This window comes from Astatotilapia calliptera, chromosome 14 (genome assembly GCF_964374335.1).
Source record: "Astatotilapia calliptera chromosome 14, fAstCal68.1, whole genome shotgun sequence".
In the NCBI taxonomy this organism is placed as follows: Eukaryota; Metazoa; Chordata; class Actinopteri; order Cichliformes; family Cichlidae; genus Astatotilapia; species Astatotilapia calliptera.
This window is the reverse complement of record NC_137435.1, coordinates 712,787-730,076: the sequence shown is the minus strand read 5'-3', so window position 1 is coordinate 730,076 and position 17,290 is coordinate 712,787. Positions and strand designations below refer to the sequence as shown.

Sequence of the window (17,290 nt, the reverse complement as noted above, 5' to 3'; positions counted from 1 at the left end):
TAAGCAAGCGCACGATTGTTGCAGGAAAGGGTGCTCCAGGATAACTTCAGTGCCTTCAGCCATGTCGGCCAAAAGAAAGTCTACATTTTTAACACCGCTCCCCACATGTACAGGCAGGATGACCTCGCCCAGAATGGCCAATCCCTCTGGACCAATGCCTTGTAGAGTCTGAGCAATGGATGCCTGCACCTGGGGTCTTGACTCTGCGGGGACAAAGCGTTATAAAAATGTTTTTGATTCGAAATATTAAAGTATGTGTCACAGTGAGTTTTATATATTTACTAGGTATGTGTTTTTAAAGGGATGTCAAATGCTGTCATTTTTCTGTAAAGCAAATTTACCTTGCCTTTAGGTATAAATAAAGTTACCTTACCTTACCTTACCTATGGTGTTAAAATAGTGGAGGGGCAGCACATTCCGCCGTGCACCAGAATCCAGCAAGGCCCGTATTTCCCGTCCCTGTATTACTATCTGGACACACATCACATCTTGGCCTCCGTTGTGGAACACTGTGCCTGGGTCAGGGGCTGGGCCTCTAGCAGCTTTTACAGGCTTTTGGGCAGGTGAGCGAGGAGAGGGGCAGTTCCTCTGTAGATGTCCTATGCCGGAGCAGTTATGGCAAACAGCCTCCTTCCTGCTTGACTTGTTGGATGTGCTCCAGCTTTGGCGCCCACGCTGGATAGGTCTTTGAGTCCTCTCCGGTGGTTCATAACTTAGCATATGAACATTCTCCCGTAATGCAGCTGTTCGGGCCCCTGTGCTGTAGAGACTCGTGGCCCTGGCTGCATAAGCTGCGTGACTGCCCTGGCGGCCCTTTTCGTTGTCTCGAACCTGTGGGCGATTTCATAGGCTCTTGCCAGGGTGCGTGGTTGTTCTTCCAACAATTTCTGGACCATTTCAGCATCTGCCAAAGCATTAGTGAAGATCTCTACAGCAATACAGTCCTGCTCCAGCTCGGAGCGGTTGGCATACACAATGGAAACCTTCTCATAAAGATCATCTCTGAGGGTGTGCAGGGCCTCACCTGGTTTCCTGATTCTCTGCCGTAGCTCAATGCCAATGGCTGCTGCATGCTCTGAACACGGCCCATAGGCAGCCTCCACCTCCTCCACAATCCTCTGGTAACTCCAGCGAGCAGATTTGGGGTTTTTGTGGATTATGGCTCCAGCTGCGCCCCTCAGGCTGAATCTCAGTTGGACAGCCATGGTGTTCTCCGTCCAGCAGTTGGCCTTTGCACAGGTCTCGAACTGATAGAGAAAGTCTTTCCATGACCCTGACCCATCGAAATGGTCTGGTTGTAATGTGGGAATTTTCTCCTTGCCCCTTGTCTGTCCATCAGCACTACAATCTGCAAAACCACCGTCTTGCACTACACCAGGAAAACAGCCGCGTGGCCCTGGCATGGCTTGTTTTGAACTGTGACCCTGGTCATGCTTACAAAGCCCACACCCCCCATCTGGTGCTGGTATTACCATGCGAGGTGTTGGGGAAAAATAGCCCTGAGCTGGCATTTCATAGCTGTATTGCGCAGGTTGGGGTATACCCGGCATAATGTGTAGCTTCGCTGGCTCAGTAAACCGTGTTTTTCTAGGGACACTGCAGGTACAGTTCATGGCGGTGAATGGCTGGCTGCATGGCCGAGATGTAACAATCCGAGATGGGTGATCATGCAGGCCATGCTGTCCCACTGTGAGCGGTGTAGATGCAGTGTTACCAGGGCCTTCGCAGTCTGAGCACTGCAACTGCTTAAACTCACTGCACACTGCATTCTGCTTCGCTATTGGTGTTAAGAAAGGGTTGGTGTGAGCTGAAGGTGGCGGGGTGAGATGCCATGCAGCCTCAAACTCTGTCGTATCGACTGCTGCTATGCTCGCCGCTGGCGTTAACTCTATGTCCGTGATGAAGGGGTTGCTGCTGTGGATTCTATTGTTTACATAAGTGGCATGGTCCACATTAGCTGTGCCACTCTCTGGTGTTTCTGACAAAAATGGGTTGCTGCTCTTACTGAAGTACATTACCATGCCATCCCCTTCAGCATCTCTCGGAGCCGCCATTTTCTCTGTCGTCCGAGGGAAAAGAGAGAAAAAAGTTCGCTCCCTCTCTCTCGGCGCTTTGCGGAGTTTAATCCCGGAAAAGAGCCCCCAGTGTTACCGCGCCAGATCCGCGGCCCCGAACCGTAGTAAGGAAACCTCTGGCAGTTACTTGAAGGTTCTGTAACTGACTCGCAGCCGGCAACAGCTTACTATACAGGTCAACTCCGCTAGCAAGAAGATCGAGGGAGGCGTAGGAAACTGCTTTACCGAACCTTTATTTCTCCTCCAAGGCACGAACACCGCGTACAGTGGGCTGAAACAGTTTACTCACAGGGGGCATCGCCGATACAACTCTGGCTGTCGAGGGAGTTATTATATTCCTTTTATTTATTTTCTCTTCGTCTCTTCTGTAGCTAACCGTTACTCTTCCTTTTCCTTTTTTTTGCTCTACCCCCCGCACACATTTCCCATCAGGCTCATCCTTAAAGGGCCACGCCTGTAACACCAGCCTGGACCCACGCACGTATCCGAGGCCTGTAAAGACTTCACTGAAATCACGTGTCCGACATTTAACTTCAGCTTTTACCTGTTAATTAAACGTTGTCCTGCTGCTGAATGAGCCCTCATCTGGGACTCTCCTTAGCTCTTACTGGGACAGTGGCGCAGCTGCCCCTCTGTGGGTCTTCCTTGGTCTCTTGTGTTCTGGGGGCCTCTGGATGTCTGGAGTTTTGATCTCCTCCATACCTGCTTGATACCTTAAAGGACAGGGCTGTGGCTCCCCACACTCCCTAGCAGATCATTACATGGAGAAACCTCTGGAATGCAAGCATGCTGATCCACACAGGTATGCACACAGGTGTACACATGGGTATTCACAGACGCGGACTACAGCTTTCTTGGCTGCTGCCTCAAAGCACACTGTGCGCTGTCTATCTTGCGTGTTGCACAATATCGTTTATTATTTAGTAACTATTGATATCTATGGCTAGCTAGTTTATTGTGATAGTGCTTTTTTTTTTCTATTATTATGTTGCTCTTTGTTGTTTGCTGTCTCCTCTGTTTTTTTTTCTCCATACAGGTGACCCAGGAGTTTTTTTTTATTTTTTGTTTTTTTTTTGTTTGTTTTTTTTTCTCTCTTCCCCCCCTTCTCACCGTCTCTTCTCCCCTTTGGTTTTCTTTCTTTCTCTCCCCCTCTTTCTTTCATTCTTTCCCCCTGTCCTATCCCCCTGTCATGTCTGTCCCGTTTGCAACTGAAAATAAAATAAATTCATAATTATAATAAAGGTCAATCAAATGGACCAATATGGCAAGGCCATGATGATCCACTTGGTAAAATAAATCCGCTTGGCATCTTTCTTGGCCTCAAGACAACAATTCTGATGGTAAAGATCCAAACGGGACAAAAAAAAAAAAAAAAAAAAATTAAACGTTGGTGACACAACTGAGCCGGTCAGAGGTGAATCTTTATGTGCCTGTTATGATTTTTGGTCATTTAACTTTGCATTTCAATTACAGTAATACAAACGCTTTCAAACCTCACTTATATCCTGTATAGCGGGTATCCTCGGTATACCCTGACACCACCACATCTGTCCACAACACACACTTAAAAGGATACGGGGTGCCCCCTTACAACAGTCCCCGGCCCCACACCAGGGATTCTTGAAGATCACAAGTGCTGGACCAGGAAAATTCACTTAACTGTTCACTGCACTTAAGTGAGGAGGAGTGAGGAGAGAAGCAGCCTGACAGAGGCTCAGCAGGCAGCACTTCATGTGGATTTTCCATAAAAACGCCATCGTCGCAGCCGGGCACAAAGCCAGGTCTGCTCTCCTTCTGAGGGTGACTGAGACCATCCAAAGCCTTTTCCACATGGCCACTCTGATCGCCAACAGCATGTATTTGAAAGATGGTGAGCAGCTAGGAATATAATTGCTTATCAGTGCTCTCTCTCCAATCTGTCATGCTTCCTTTAGGATTTGCTAGATTAGCGGAGAGCATCTTCCACTATTAAAGTGTATTTAGCTGCTACTTCAGCCTGTCATATTGGCTTTGGAATTGCACCAGTTGGCCGACATCTCTGAGAAGCTTTAAGAACAGGACCCACAGGTTGAGGCCTACTGGTGGCCTGTTGAGGCCTGTTGCTCCTCACAGACAGGACTGAAGCCTGTCACAGTGGTGCTTATCACACTGGGTGGAAGAGGCTACTGTGATGGTGTGCAAGTCCCAGGACTGCAGCCTCGTGGGGCCTTTGGGGTGTTTCTGTGGGACACATCTGCACACACCGACCATGATTGTGTCACAGAAATAGCTTTTATATATGTGGTATCGTAAGGAATTATTTGTTTGTATAAATATATTTGTACACGCAGGCATAACAGTTATTATTTACAGATACAGACATGTTGACTTCATGTTTATTTTGCTGAAGAAACACAGACAGGATTGTGTGAAACACGTTACTTTGAACTGACTGAAGGGCCTACAGCGTTTGTGTTTGTAGTTTTCACGGCGTTCAATAAATGCAGCAAAGCGGCGTCTTGAAGAAGCCGTGCCTGTCGCGGAGCTACAATGATGATGATCCATGTGACCCTCACTCACACACTCAGTCCTTAGTGTGGGCTCCTAGAGACACGCAGACCTTTGGAAGCGCTGACCTGCCTGGGTGGCGGAGTTACAGGCTTTGATGCACGTGATCCAGGAGTGGCGCCGTTTCCCACAGCGAGACACTGAGTGCTGCTTGAAAGAGAAGGTTGGTCACTTGCATAACACCGGTTCTCTGAACACCGAGTGAGATATCTCACCCAACTACCCTACCTGCATGGGCAGAGGGCTGGGGATCCCCGTGTCCTTTGCAGTGATTGGACGGCCTCGCACAGACCAATCACAGGAAACGGAGGTGGTGGAGCTTCCGTGATTGTTCACACCAGAGGGCACTTCCCATACATAATGGACTCACTTTGCAGAGAACGGGGGTTACACAAATGACCAGATTTTTTGTTGAATTTATTAGAAATAACGGCTTTATTTTCTTTTTATTACCCATAAAAAATGGAACTGTGAGGCAGAGAGAAAAAGTGTATTATATTAGGGCAGCGACGAAGCTCGGCAGGTGTAGCCGAGTTTGTGTAAATGAATCCAATTAAAAGGACCCGACTCTGGGGCACCGGGTTGGCTCAGTGGGAGAGCAGGTGACCGTAGTCGCAGAACAGCAGGCCTGGGTTCGAGTCCGACTTACTTTGTTGTCTATCAGCACTCCCACGGCCAAAAACAAAAAAACTCTGGTGACAAATAAAAACAAAGGTTTCACTGCGACAAGAAGAAGAACTGGTCTCATGCTCTGTTACACAGTTTATTACTGGACAACCTCCAGCTGAGACAGAGGAGCGCTCGCCGCTCGCAGCCACGGGCAGGGCGTGAACATAAGGAACAAACATCCACTCAGTCTAACCCTCTGGAGGCATGCCACACCTGTCAGATAAGCCCCGCCCCTCAACTAAAAACTCAATCACAGACGCCACCGTCCCTCTGTGCTCTGCAGGATGGGAGGCGTGGTCTGTAGCTCCCAGGGACCTCTTACTGTCCGATCTGCAGCTCCTGCAGCTCCTTCAGCAGCTGCTCCTCCTTCTGGATCTTCTCCACCTGCAGAGGAAAGGTTAAGCTCAGAGTTAGCGCCGCTGTGCTCGCAGCACCAAGATGTCAGCAACCGTTACCAGTCATCGTCTACAGCGTGATCACAGTTCCTCCAGACACCACCCAGGGCCCGCCGATGACTGCGGCGTTTGCCCCTCATGAGTGTCGGGTTGTCAACAAACATCACCTGGTTCTTCTGCAGGACCTTCCCCGATGCCTGCTGCTCCTTCAGCTCCTCGATGGCCTTCAGTTTCTGAAACGTACAAAAGTCACTGAGAGACTGACCAATCAGAGCACCACACACCACTGACCCCACCCCCAGGCTGAGATCCACCTGACTGACGTTCACAGAAATAAACCAGCCTTCACCTTCTTTAAGTTCTTGATCTTCTTTTCCACCTCTGGGTCACCGATGCTTGCCTCTGATTGGCTGTTACTGACAGCGGCGGGGTCAGTGGGAGGTTCTGGTTCTGGTTTCGCCTCCTGTTGAAATAATCAGATCAGTGACCGTGTTCACGTGACTGCCTCGAGCACCTTACAACATGGCAGAACCCGGAGTAAGAGGAATGCTGGCAGGCGGTGTGAGATCCAGGTGAGAGCAGACAAAGATCCTCCACACCTGAAACGAGGCTGAAATCATCAGTCAGGCTTTTCCTGTTTTTAGCAGATGAATATCAGCAGATCAGATGATCACACGTCAGCTGATGATGAAGAAGCCTCTCAGCTTCTTCATCATCAGTCTGTCTGTCTCCTCATCATCCTCTGTGATGATGACACATGAATTTAATCAGACGCTGAATATCAGATGTTTCATGTAAACAAGTGTTTCACAGTAAAAGCCAAACTTTAGAGTGCTTTTAATTTGAAAAAGGCACAGCATGTGTAGTGTTTGTATAAACAGCTGATGCAGGAAGAGAGCAGGAGCAGGTGACCATTGCTTCTCCAGCAGCAGACGTCGACGCCGTGCGAGCGACGGTGTGACGGCGTTCAGCTCGCCTGGATTTCAGCACCTGTGCTCACAGGTACGTCACACTTTCGAGTCTCACCTGCTTCGCTGCCTTCTTTGCTTCTCGTTTCCTCTGGTTCTTCAGAGCAGATTTAGAGAGACTCTTCTCTCCCGAAGCTCCGGGACGAAGGTCCTGAGGAGGCTCGTCCTCGTGCTGACAGGAAAAGACAGGTGAGGTCAGGTTACCATAACGACGACTTCTGCCTAAATAAACCAGAAAGCCATCGTCATCTCACCAGTTTGGAGCTGGGCGTGGCGGGCAGGTGTCTCAGTGCGGGTGGCCGGTACGCCTGTGTGGGCGGGGCCTGTGTGGACCCCAGCTGGCTGGGCGCTGCCTGGTACTTGATTGGTCGCTTGGGGAAGCTGCCGTCGGGGAGCGACTGCCAGCGCACCTCCCACAGCTCCGAGCCGGCCGCCACGTCCCATTTCTGAAGCACGGAGCCGGTGTAGTGCCAGATCTTATAACCGTTACTGACCCGCAGCCGAGGAGAGCAGGTCGCCGTGACGATATGCTCACCATCGGGACACCAGGAGAAATGAGTGGCGTCTGGCGCCTGAGATTTGGACACCTTGGACGAGACAGGTGAGACTGGTGAAGCCAAACACGACAATGATGGAGTTTAAAGAGAAACCGATGGACAAGACGCCAACTCGTTCGATTAAATCACTGATTCTTCCTGTAAAGCTGCCTGTAACAGGACAGCTCAATGAGGGCTGGGTTTACAGTTCAATTCATTAAATCCTGAATGACTTTTACATATAAATGTATTTTATCAGAAACGTCAGAATCTCAGGTTAAAGCTCACAAAACTATTTCAGCAAACAGCTCAAACTAGGGCTGGGCCATATTATACCGTTCACGGTAATACCGGTATAATGTTAGGCAAAGATAGGAAAATGAAATATCGCGATAGAATATGAGTAAAACGCGCATGCGCAGTGCCTTTGTTTTCATACGCACATGGCCGATTGTTGAGTGAAACAGATGAACCAGAATTGGTTTGTAAAAATGGTGCAACTTCCGTGATGTGGAACTGGTTTGGTGTTTGTCCGTCAGATACACAACAAAGCACATTTTTTTGCAGAACATGCAAGCAGCCGTTGTTATTGTCGTATTTGTCGGACTAAGATGCTCTTAAATCTGGGAGTAATCTGGGTCCTAAACTCCATATACTTCAGGTCAAACAACACTGCAGCATCACTTAGAGTTAAAAACTGTCTAAATTCTTTCATCTTTAATAAAACGATCAGCATTGCTGCTTTACCAGGTGTAACTATAAAGTTTAACTTCCAGGCATTCATGAAAACAAAATTTATTACATTTAACGGAGTTAGAAGTTAGCAGGAAGCTAGCGGAAGTTAGCTCGCTAGTTTCGCTAGTTACCTAAGCATGATATAGCATGTTCTGACTGAGAGATTTCTGAAAAAAATCAAACGTACAGCTCTGCTATCACTTCCAACATAAATGAAGACAGAAAACTAAACAGCAGTGACGTTTGTAGGGTTACTGAAGTTGGGCTAGCTGGTATATAATGATGTGCTACGTGATCGCTAGCGACACAGCTATGTTAGCATAACATAAACAGTGAAGCTGGAGGACGAACACTAACACTTTTCCACTTATAAAAGTTAACGTGAAGGTTCCTCATGGTTAGAGACAAATGCAATCGCATGGCAGGATGCTGTAAACGGACCAAACTTCAGTCAGGAGAACAACTGAGATAATCCATCCACAATACGAGGTTAGTCATTAATATACTGCAACAACATGGGAATAGAGCAGCTGCCAGAGAATTCAACATTAATGAATCAATGGTACAGAAGTGGAGGAAGCAAGAAGAATGAGTTTAATAAAGTTTGATTTATCTGACTGCTTTGTTTCGCTTAATGTGCTTTATAATCCCGTGCACCTTATGGTCCGAAAAATGCGTACTGCACACTGCAGTTTAATGTTGCAAAGCACCTCTTTTTAACTTCAGTGGATATTATACATGGTTATGCTCAGGACATGTCAGCCCATTTCTACTGGAAATGCCTTTTGGTTAAACTTTCAGCAAGGAATTTGCATTTGCACTGTTACATTTTTATAAAGCTTTAATGTACATAAAAACCAGCTTCTTGTTTAAGTGAAAATAAATGGAAGGTTGTCTTTTTGCGCTAGTAATGTTGTGGAGTATTTTGTCTCGCATCAATTATATCGTCAGTTATATCGTTATCGCAAATTTTCAAATATATATCGTGATAAATATTTTTGGCCATATCGCCCTGCTCTAGCTCAAACAATTAAAGAGCAGGTAAAAACGTGGAAACAGAGCGTGGATCGTCCACAGACGCCGTCGGCGCTGAGAGTCGACGGCTCACAGATCCTGAAGCTGCAGGTTTCGTCACTCTGACCAACACTGACTGAACCAGCAGCAAAAGAAGATCAAACTGCGCTTCACGTTTGATAACCATGCTCATGAGCTCCCTCTGACTTTGGCTGCTGTACTTCCTGCACAGCTCTCTCTCTCTCAGCACTCAGAGACCAGTTTACCATCAAATCTCTGCTTCCTGCATTATTCTCTGTTTATTAGCCACCAGTCTGCTGCTGTGTTCAGTGCTGTCGGCCTCTGACAGCAAAGCCTCGTCTCTGCTGTTCAAACTGAACGAATGGAAACAAATGACTGCTCAGCTGTGTCTGTAATCAAACCTCATCAGGTCATGTTCACATGTTGATTCATGGTTTGCTTCAGTTTTTGATCGACTGCAGAATATTTTTAAGGTTTTCTGCTATAAAAAGCCAGAACAGGAAAACCTGCTTCATGTTTCTCTGTTTGATCCTCAGTTACTTTTAAATTTCCAAGGTTTAGAGGGTTCTTTGGACAGCACACATCTAAATGATCAGAATTATATTATTTCTGACAGTCTGAGTCAAAAATGAGCTGAATTGAATCAGTGATGATACGAGCTGTAAATAAGAGCATCGCTTTGACATGTGATAACAGAAACACACAAACGTGACGGAAAATGCATACGAAACAATAAAACTGTGTAATGATACAGTTACAATAAAAAAAGCTTCAGTAACAGTCAAATCAGACTGAACACCATCCACAACCACAGATGGAGCGGTTTGATCAAAGAGCCGGGACCAAAGAGCCGGGACCAAACAGCCGGGATCAAACAGCCGGGATCAAACAGGTCTCTTTTACATGTTTGGTGTTCTTGGTTTGAGGCTCCACCATCGGGGCAGGGGTCAGAGCTTTGTGACCTGGCCTGGTGTCCCTCAGGGCTCCAGTCAGCGCCCCCTATGACTATCGTGTGAGCCGACAGCGTGTTGCTGAAGAATGAAACTCACGCTGGGCGTGTGCTTCAGCACTAACCGCATGGCGCTGTGACGCTCACAGGAAGTGAAACACCGCTGAAGGTCCATTTACCTGTTGCTTTTCGACCCACCCCCACCCTCCCACCGCAGGTGTTTTTCCCTCACCTGTTTGTAGTTCTTCACATCCCAGACCTCCATCTGACCTCGCAGGTTACCGAAGCCGGCCAGGATCAGGATGTGGCCCTGAGGGCTACAGACAGGGAGACAGACAACATCCAGCAGTTTAAGGTTTGACATCCAGCCTGATTTCCCCTCACAGTTAAAAGCTACCAATCAGGTGCAGCCTCTCACAGGAAGCATCCCATCCTACTGACTACACTAGGTCAGCAGGTTTGGTAGCCGTTACCCACCGAGGAGCCAACCACGTTTTCTGCTGCGGTGATACGACGCTTTTCCATCACGTACCGACCTCCTCCTGAAGACGCCGTATGGCTGAGCCCCCGTCACGGTGGCATCATTAACAGACGTGACCAAAGAGGCGACAACACGCCGTCGAGCACAGGCGGATTCTCACCTGTAGTACGCTGCATTTCGCGGTCCGGTCCCAAAGTCGTAGACGGGGTCACATTTGAGGTTGAAGACGGTGGCTTTGGCCGGCATGAAGCCATACACCACGCAAAACTCGGTGGAGCTTGGACTCCACGCCACGTCGTAGATTGGGCCGTTCTTCGCTGTTTCAAAGCGATAAAGAAAAGTCGTTACACAAACATTTCCTGTCGCTATCGCCATATTTTACCCCTCAGGTGACCAGCGCTGGCGCTGCAGCGAGAAGCTAAACTGGGAAGTAAAAGGAGGATTTACACAGCTGGACCAGCGCCGTCTCTCCGTTAACGCCGAGGTAATGCAGCGTCTGCTCTCCATAGTACGACGCGCCAGTTTTATCCACTTCAGTACTCGCCGTCACCAGCACGGCCGAGGCTGCGGGAAAGACAGGCGGGTTAAAGTCAGCGCTCACAGGGGTCACGGTTCTAGCTGTCGGGACTCGGGACACCTACCTTTCTTGTTCCACTGCATCATCACTCGGTCAGCCTTGAAGAAGCTCTTGTTGGCGAGTGCAGCAGTCGGCCCTCCAAACGCCGGGTACTGATACAGGCGGACGAACGAAGGAGCTCCTTTGCTGCCCGGAACGTAGACGGCGACCTGACGGGGACAGACGGTGGGTGGGACCATGTTCAGGTAGAATGAACTATGCTGCTGGACGCTCCGCTCACCTTGCTGGGCTGACCTCCAGGCGACAGCGCAAAGTCGGACACCTTCTGCATGTGGAGCTTGTTGGCGATGGAGTCTGGGAAAAACGATGGCGCAGACATCAGCTGCTGGTTTCACAGCGACAGAGCCGCTGGCTACCGCTGCACGCGTCCTTACCAAAGTCGTTGTCCTCATAGAAGTGCAGCTCGTTGTTGACGATCCTCACGCAGATCTTCTCGTCTTCAGACCAGCTGGGACACCTGCAGACCACCACAGACATCAACACTGACAGGCAACAACCAATCAGTCGATCAATCAATCAGTCAGGGTGCGTCAGGACTCACCACGACTCGACCTTCTTCTGATAGAGGGCTTTGATGAGTCGTCCGCTGCGCAGCTCCCACAGCTGGAGGTTGGCTTCCCCCTGAGGACTGTCCTGAGTCTCTGCAGCGTCACAGAGTCAACTTTGTTTAAACAGCACCGTTCACACCAGCACGACACACCGAACACACTGAAACACGCCAATCAGCAGAAAAACTGACAATTTAGATTCAGACACAGCAGCTTTCCTCCTTAAAAACCGTTATCTGCAGCAGGCCACACCCCCACACAAACTAAAGCCACGTGCCGCTGACACCTGAAAGGGTCAGTGTGGGTTTAGCCCACACAGGAAATGTCCCTTTCCACCAGACTCCATTCACAAAAACAGTCATTTAACCTCAGAAAGTCTTTACCTGTGAATTTTTCTTACATAAAAAAGTAAAAACAGCTCCACCAGGTGTGCAGACAGCCCTCACCTGTAAACGCCTACAGAACTCACTTTCTTTGTTTGGATAAAATGAAACATGCCATGCTGCAGGAGAGAGGCTCCGTGCAGACACAGGCACACCTGCCTGCACAGGGGAACAAAAAGGAGTATCTGCGCAACCGGTCTAGTGTCACTGTCTCTGCGACTGAGCGTGAACTCCGAGTGCAGAGGAGAGTCTGCAAACAGCTGAGAAATGTTTATGTCACATGACATCAGTCTACCTGTCTGGGTGTAGAACGTAGGTGTCAAACTCTGGCCCGCGGGCCAAATTTGGCCCACAGCCTAATTACATTTGGCCCGCGAAGCCATACCAAATTATTATCAGAGCTGGCCTACTGGTATTATACAGCTAATATATATATTGTTTAGTATCAAGCTTTGCTTGTTCCATATTCAGTTTTTCAGCAAAACCTGTTTGAGTCCATAAGAAAAGATTCATTCTTATATCTGGAGGAATAAATATATTTCAATAAATATTAACGTTAGCCCGCGACTTTGTTCCAGTTTTGAATTTTGGCCCACTGTGTGTTTGAGTTTGACACCCCTGATGTAGAAGGACTCGTGACCTCATGTGAACTTGTTTTATCTCTAATCTCTCTACGGACGTGAAACTCCCTCTTCTTCTCTTACTCGTGTACAGTTGCCAGGTAACCAGGATGTTGTTGAGTGGAGAAAATTCCAGCAGGGCTGTCTTCGGGAGGTCAAAGGTCGACACCACAGCGCCATCTGAGGGGTTCACGATGGAGACACTGATGTACAGGCAGACAGAGGGTTAGAGGTCAGAGGTCAGACAGGGTGCAAGACAGATGTTACTCACAGGGATGGAGAAGCTCCTACTTTTGTCCGTTACACCAACCAAAGAGTGTCCCGTCTGTGCTGAAGGTCACACATCTGCTGGGCCGGCAGTCCCTGCCACACACACGCACACACACACACTGTAAACAAACAAACTGTGTCCGTGTGTGTTGGTGACAGGGTGCGTAGGGGGCAGGGTTACCTCTGGAAAGCTGCATGTGGCTCACAGTGGGGGGGGCCTCGGAGCAGAGACGTGCCATCGGATCCTCGCACTGAAACACAAACACACCAGAAGTATGTGGACGGCTCACTGACGCGTCTGTGACTCCTGAGCACTGACGTTAGCTCAGCGCTGTGAGGGACGGTCTCACCGTCAATGCTCTCTAATATTTTTGAACTTTTTTTAGTTGTTCATTCCTACAATGTTTATCCTTAAGACCTCAAATGTAAAACTGATTTTCATCGGAGCTTTTATTTTATTTAACTGTCATTTGAATGTAAACATTTTAAGTTCTTTCTTTACGTTCGCTGGATTGTAGTCATACTGTTAGGAGTCAACATGTCTTCGTGTTTACGGAGCTTCTGAGAATCTGTGAGACTGAAATTAAATTACAAATTATTCTTGCACCTGTTACTGTGAACAGGTCAGATTAAAGCGGCTCGCTCCTTCAGCGGTAAGATGCTGTTGAAAACAGATGCTTTACATCAGGGGTGTCCAACTCCAGGCCTTGGGGGCGTGTCCTGCAGGTTTTAGATGTGTCAGCTGATTAAAGTGGCTAAATGACGTCCTCGCCATGTGTTGAGGTTCTCCAGAGGCCTGGTAACGAACTAATCATGTGATTCAGGTGTGCTGACCCAGGGTGAGAACCTGCCAACACCAGCCCCGAGGCCTGGAGTTGCACACCCCTTTGGTTGCAGCACGGTGGTTAGCACTGTTGCCGCACAGCAAGAAGGTCCTGAGTTCAATTCCACCATCAGGCCGGGGTCTTTCTGTGTGGAGTTTGCATGTTCTCCCCGTGTTTGCGTGGGTTCCCCCCAGGTACTCTGTCTTCCTCCCACCGTCCAAAGACATGCAGCTTGTGGGGATAGGTTAATTGGATAATCCAAATTGTCACTAGGTGTGAATGTGAGTGCGAATGGTTGTCTGTCCCTGTGTGTTGGCCCTGCGACAGACTGGCGACCTGTCCAGGGTGTACCCCGCCTCTCGCCCTATGACAGCTGGGATAGGCTCCAGCGCCCCCCGCGACCCTGAAAAGGATAAGCGGAAGCGAATGGATAGATGGGTTGTGACCATTGGTCTCTGATATCAACACAGTTTGGAATAAACCGAAGAGTAAAAGAGGCCCTGAAAGAGCTCCATTTAAAAATCCCTTAATGTAACGTAATCCCGATTGAACCAAAACAGTGTCACGTGAGTTTACAGCAAACGCGGCGTTTGAAGCGCACAGCATCGGCTCTAACACAGACCCTAACGTAGCTGCTGCTCTGCTGTTGTTAAGCTCTTTGTACCCGAAACCTCACTGACGTGAAACAGAAAACAGCGTGGTAAAATTCAACCAGCTCAGTTTTATTAACGGAAACACACACGGGCGTTATTTTACAGCCGAATCAACCCAAAGACTCCACCGATTTAAAAACATACAACACTTTCATTGCGAGCGCACGTGACTTTGTTATATTCGCACAAATTAATATTTTATCCGATTCCTCACTGGGTTTGGCGGGCTGCTGGCTCTACCTAACAGCGCGGAGGCTTACGCTGGTCGTGGCGGATGTGTGACTTTGTGTCGTTGTCCGTGGGTTTTAAAAAGACAGACATTTTTATATAAATCAAAATAAACAAAAATGTACCCACCTGCCAGCAACGGGACGGGGGGCGCCATGTTTATTGTGCCGGAAGAAGAAAACAGCACCCCGGAAATGCTTCAGACCACCGAGAGGTGGGTCTATCAGCGCCACGTCAGCAGACAGTCAGTGACACGTCGTTAAAAACTGAAAAGAAGACGCTTACTTTATCATTTATTAACATGTAATTAACGATTCTCTGATAATCGCGAGCTTATAAGATCAGCCACGTTCAACAATTATCATTAAATATCATTTCTTTTTGATGTAAATTTGAGGTCAAAGTTGCATCAAAAATGTCGGAAACTGACTAAAAGGGATTCCGCTTTTGCTTTCAAAATAAAAGGCATCTGAAAGCGAAGGAAGGGTAGGAAAAATGAAGGACCTCAGTCGAAAGGTTTTATTTAAATCAGCTTTATAAAAACAACAGTTTAAACAGTAACACTGAAATGGCAGGTGGTGAGGGTGGGTAGATGCGTTTCCAACAGCATCACCATCAACACAGGAGCACCTCAGGGATGTGTCCTCTCGCCACTGCTCTACTCCCTCTACACTTCAGACTGTGTGGCCACCCACGGCTCCAACACCATTGTGAACTTTGCTGACGACACAGTGGTGCTGGGTGCCATCTCCAACAACGATGAGGCGGCCTTCATGGATGAAGTGAAGAATCTGGCATCGTGGTGCCAGGACAACCACCTCCAGCTGAACGTCAGCAAGACCAAGGAGCTGGTGGTGGACTTCAGAAGGGGTCAGCACAGAGACTACAAGCCCATTATCATCAATGGAGCTCCAGTGGAGAGGGTGCAGTCCTTCAAGTATCTTGGTGTCCACATCTCCTCAGACCTGACATGGGCTGCCCACATTCAGGTCCAGACCAAAAAGGCTAGGCAGCGCCTGTATCACCTACGACAACTGAGGAAGTTCAGGGTCTCTCCAAAGATCCTCAGGATTTTCTATACAGGCGCTGTGGAGAGCATCCTCACACAGAACATGACATCGTGGTTTGGGAACAGCTGTGTGAAGGACCAAAAAGCTCTCCAGAGAGTGATCCGTACAGCAGAACGCTGCTGCAGGATTGCTCTCCCCCCGCTTCAGGACACCTACACCAGGAGATGCCGGACTGGAGCAGATACTGAAGGACCCGTCCCATCCTGGCAACAAACTGTTCCAACTTCTGCAATCTGGTAGAAGGTTCAGCATCTTCCGGGCAAGGACAGAGAGACTCAAGAGGAGCTTCTATCCCCAAGCCATCCGTGCCCTAAACACACACACCCGCCCTCTCACATCATCTATAATTGACTGAGACAGGACTCTTCCAGACACTAAACCAAGGAACAATGTACATTTCAATTCCTTTAATTTTAAATATGTTTATATTGTCTATCCTGTAAAATAGTCAGATGTCTATTCATATTAATGTACAGAATTCACCTGCTTGCTGCTACTACTGCACATTCACCCAGTGTATATACTATTACCCCCCCCCCCCCCCCCCCCCTTTGCACATGTCGAGGAGCGTGTCAGGTTACATTTCACTGTGTGTTATACTTGTATAACTATGCATGTGACAAATAAAGAACCTTGAACCTTGAACCTTGATAAATCCACAGTGGAGAGGGGAACTTTTTCAAACACACATTTTATCAGAATTTTCACTGAGTCTGTAATTGTTTTATATGATTGTAAATAAATAAATTGTATGGCTATTAAAAAGATAAAGATGAAAAAATGTGAACCTTTCCTTTTGACTGGTTGCAAGTCATTAAAGAAAACTGATAATAAACAATTCAACCTGTTTTATACTTTATAAATTACAGCCTTCAAATTAAGTAACAATAAAGGATTCAAAATAAAAGCTAACAGATATTACATCACAAGTTATTACGACACAGAAAGGATATAAACTTGATTTAAACATGATAAAAATGGAACCACGTCCTCTTGAACGGCAGACCACAACTGGCTTTAATTTTGAAAGGTCCTGCAGGAAATCATGTTTGCGCAGTAAGGCGCTTTCCATGGAGTGTGGGCGTGACCAGCACGAAAGGGGGCGGGACATCAGGTTTTTGAGTACGTCGACAAACAAGAGTCGGTCCCAGTGCGTGAAACAGCGGAGCGACGAGCGCGAGGACGAAACGACGACAAACAAGCAAACAAACAAACAAACAAACAAACAACAGCGACGACAAGATGGTGGCCAAACAGAGGATCCGCATGGCGAACGAGAAACACAGCAAGAACATCACGCAGAGAGGAAACGTGGCCAAGACCACGGTGAGTAAAACCGTCATCATCATCGTCAGGGCGAAGAGCGCGAGCCGAAACTGATCGATAAACGATCAGAAACCGATCGATCGCGTGAGGATCCGTCGTCAGGTCCAGTCAGGCCAACTTCAGGAGCACTTCAGCTCCCCTATAGACAGGCTGTAACAGATGTGTTTAAAAACAGGAAAGGTCAAAGGTCAAAGATGATTGTTTTAAAGGTGAGACGCTTTAAAAGTGTCTCTACAGGAGAGTAAAGCGCAGGTATTGATCACAGGTGATCGAGTTTAGAGCCAATGTGACTCAGAAGTCTGAGAATTCCAGAGAAACGGGCTGTCCGTGAAGGCAGCGCA

General features: G+C 48.0%; 1 protein-coding gene across 1 annotated transcript; it reads right to left on the bottom strand.

The window, feature by feature from the left end:
* Positions 1-5,026: 5,026 nt before the first annotated feature.
* On the bottom strand, positions 5,027-14,772 carry eif2a (eukaryotic translation initiation factor 2A). Its single transcript, XM_026192487.2, has 16 exons — positions 14,683-14,772; positions 13,030-13,099; positions 12,870-12,941; positions 12,663-12,781; positions 11,569-11,668; positions 11,402-11,484; positions 11,248-11,321; positions 11,032-11,176; positions 10,838-10,954; positions 10,551-10,707; positions 10,142-10,226; positions 6,909-7,241; positions 6,713-6,826; positions 6,036-6,149; positions 5,854-5,919; positions 5,027-5,675 (listed from the first exon to the last, which is right to left on the bottom strand). Exons 1-16 carry the CDS (start codon positions 14,708-14,710, stop codon positions 5,610-5,612), a joined length of 1,743 nt encoding a protein of 580 aa, XP_026048272.1. The 5' UTR covers positions 14,711-14,772; the 3' UTR covers positions 5,027-5,609.
* Between the last annotated feature and the right edge of the window lie 2,518 nt (positions 14,773-17,290).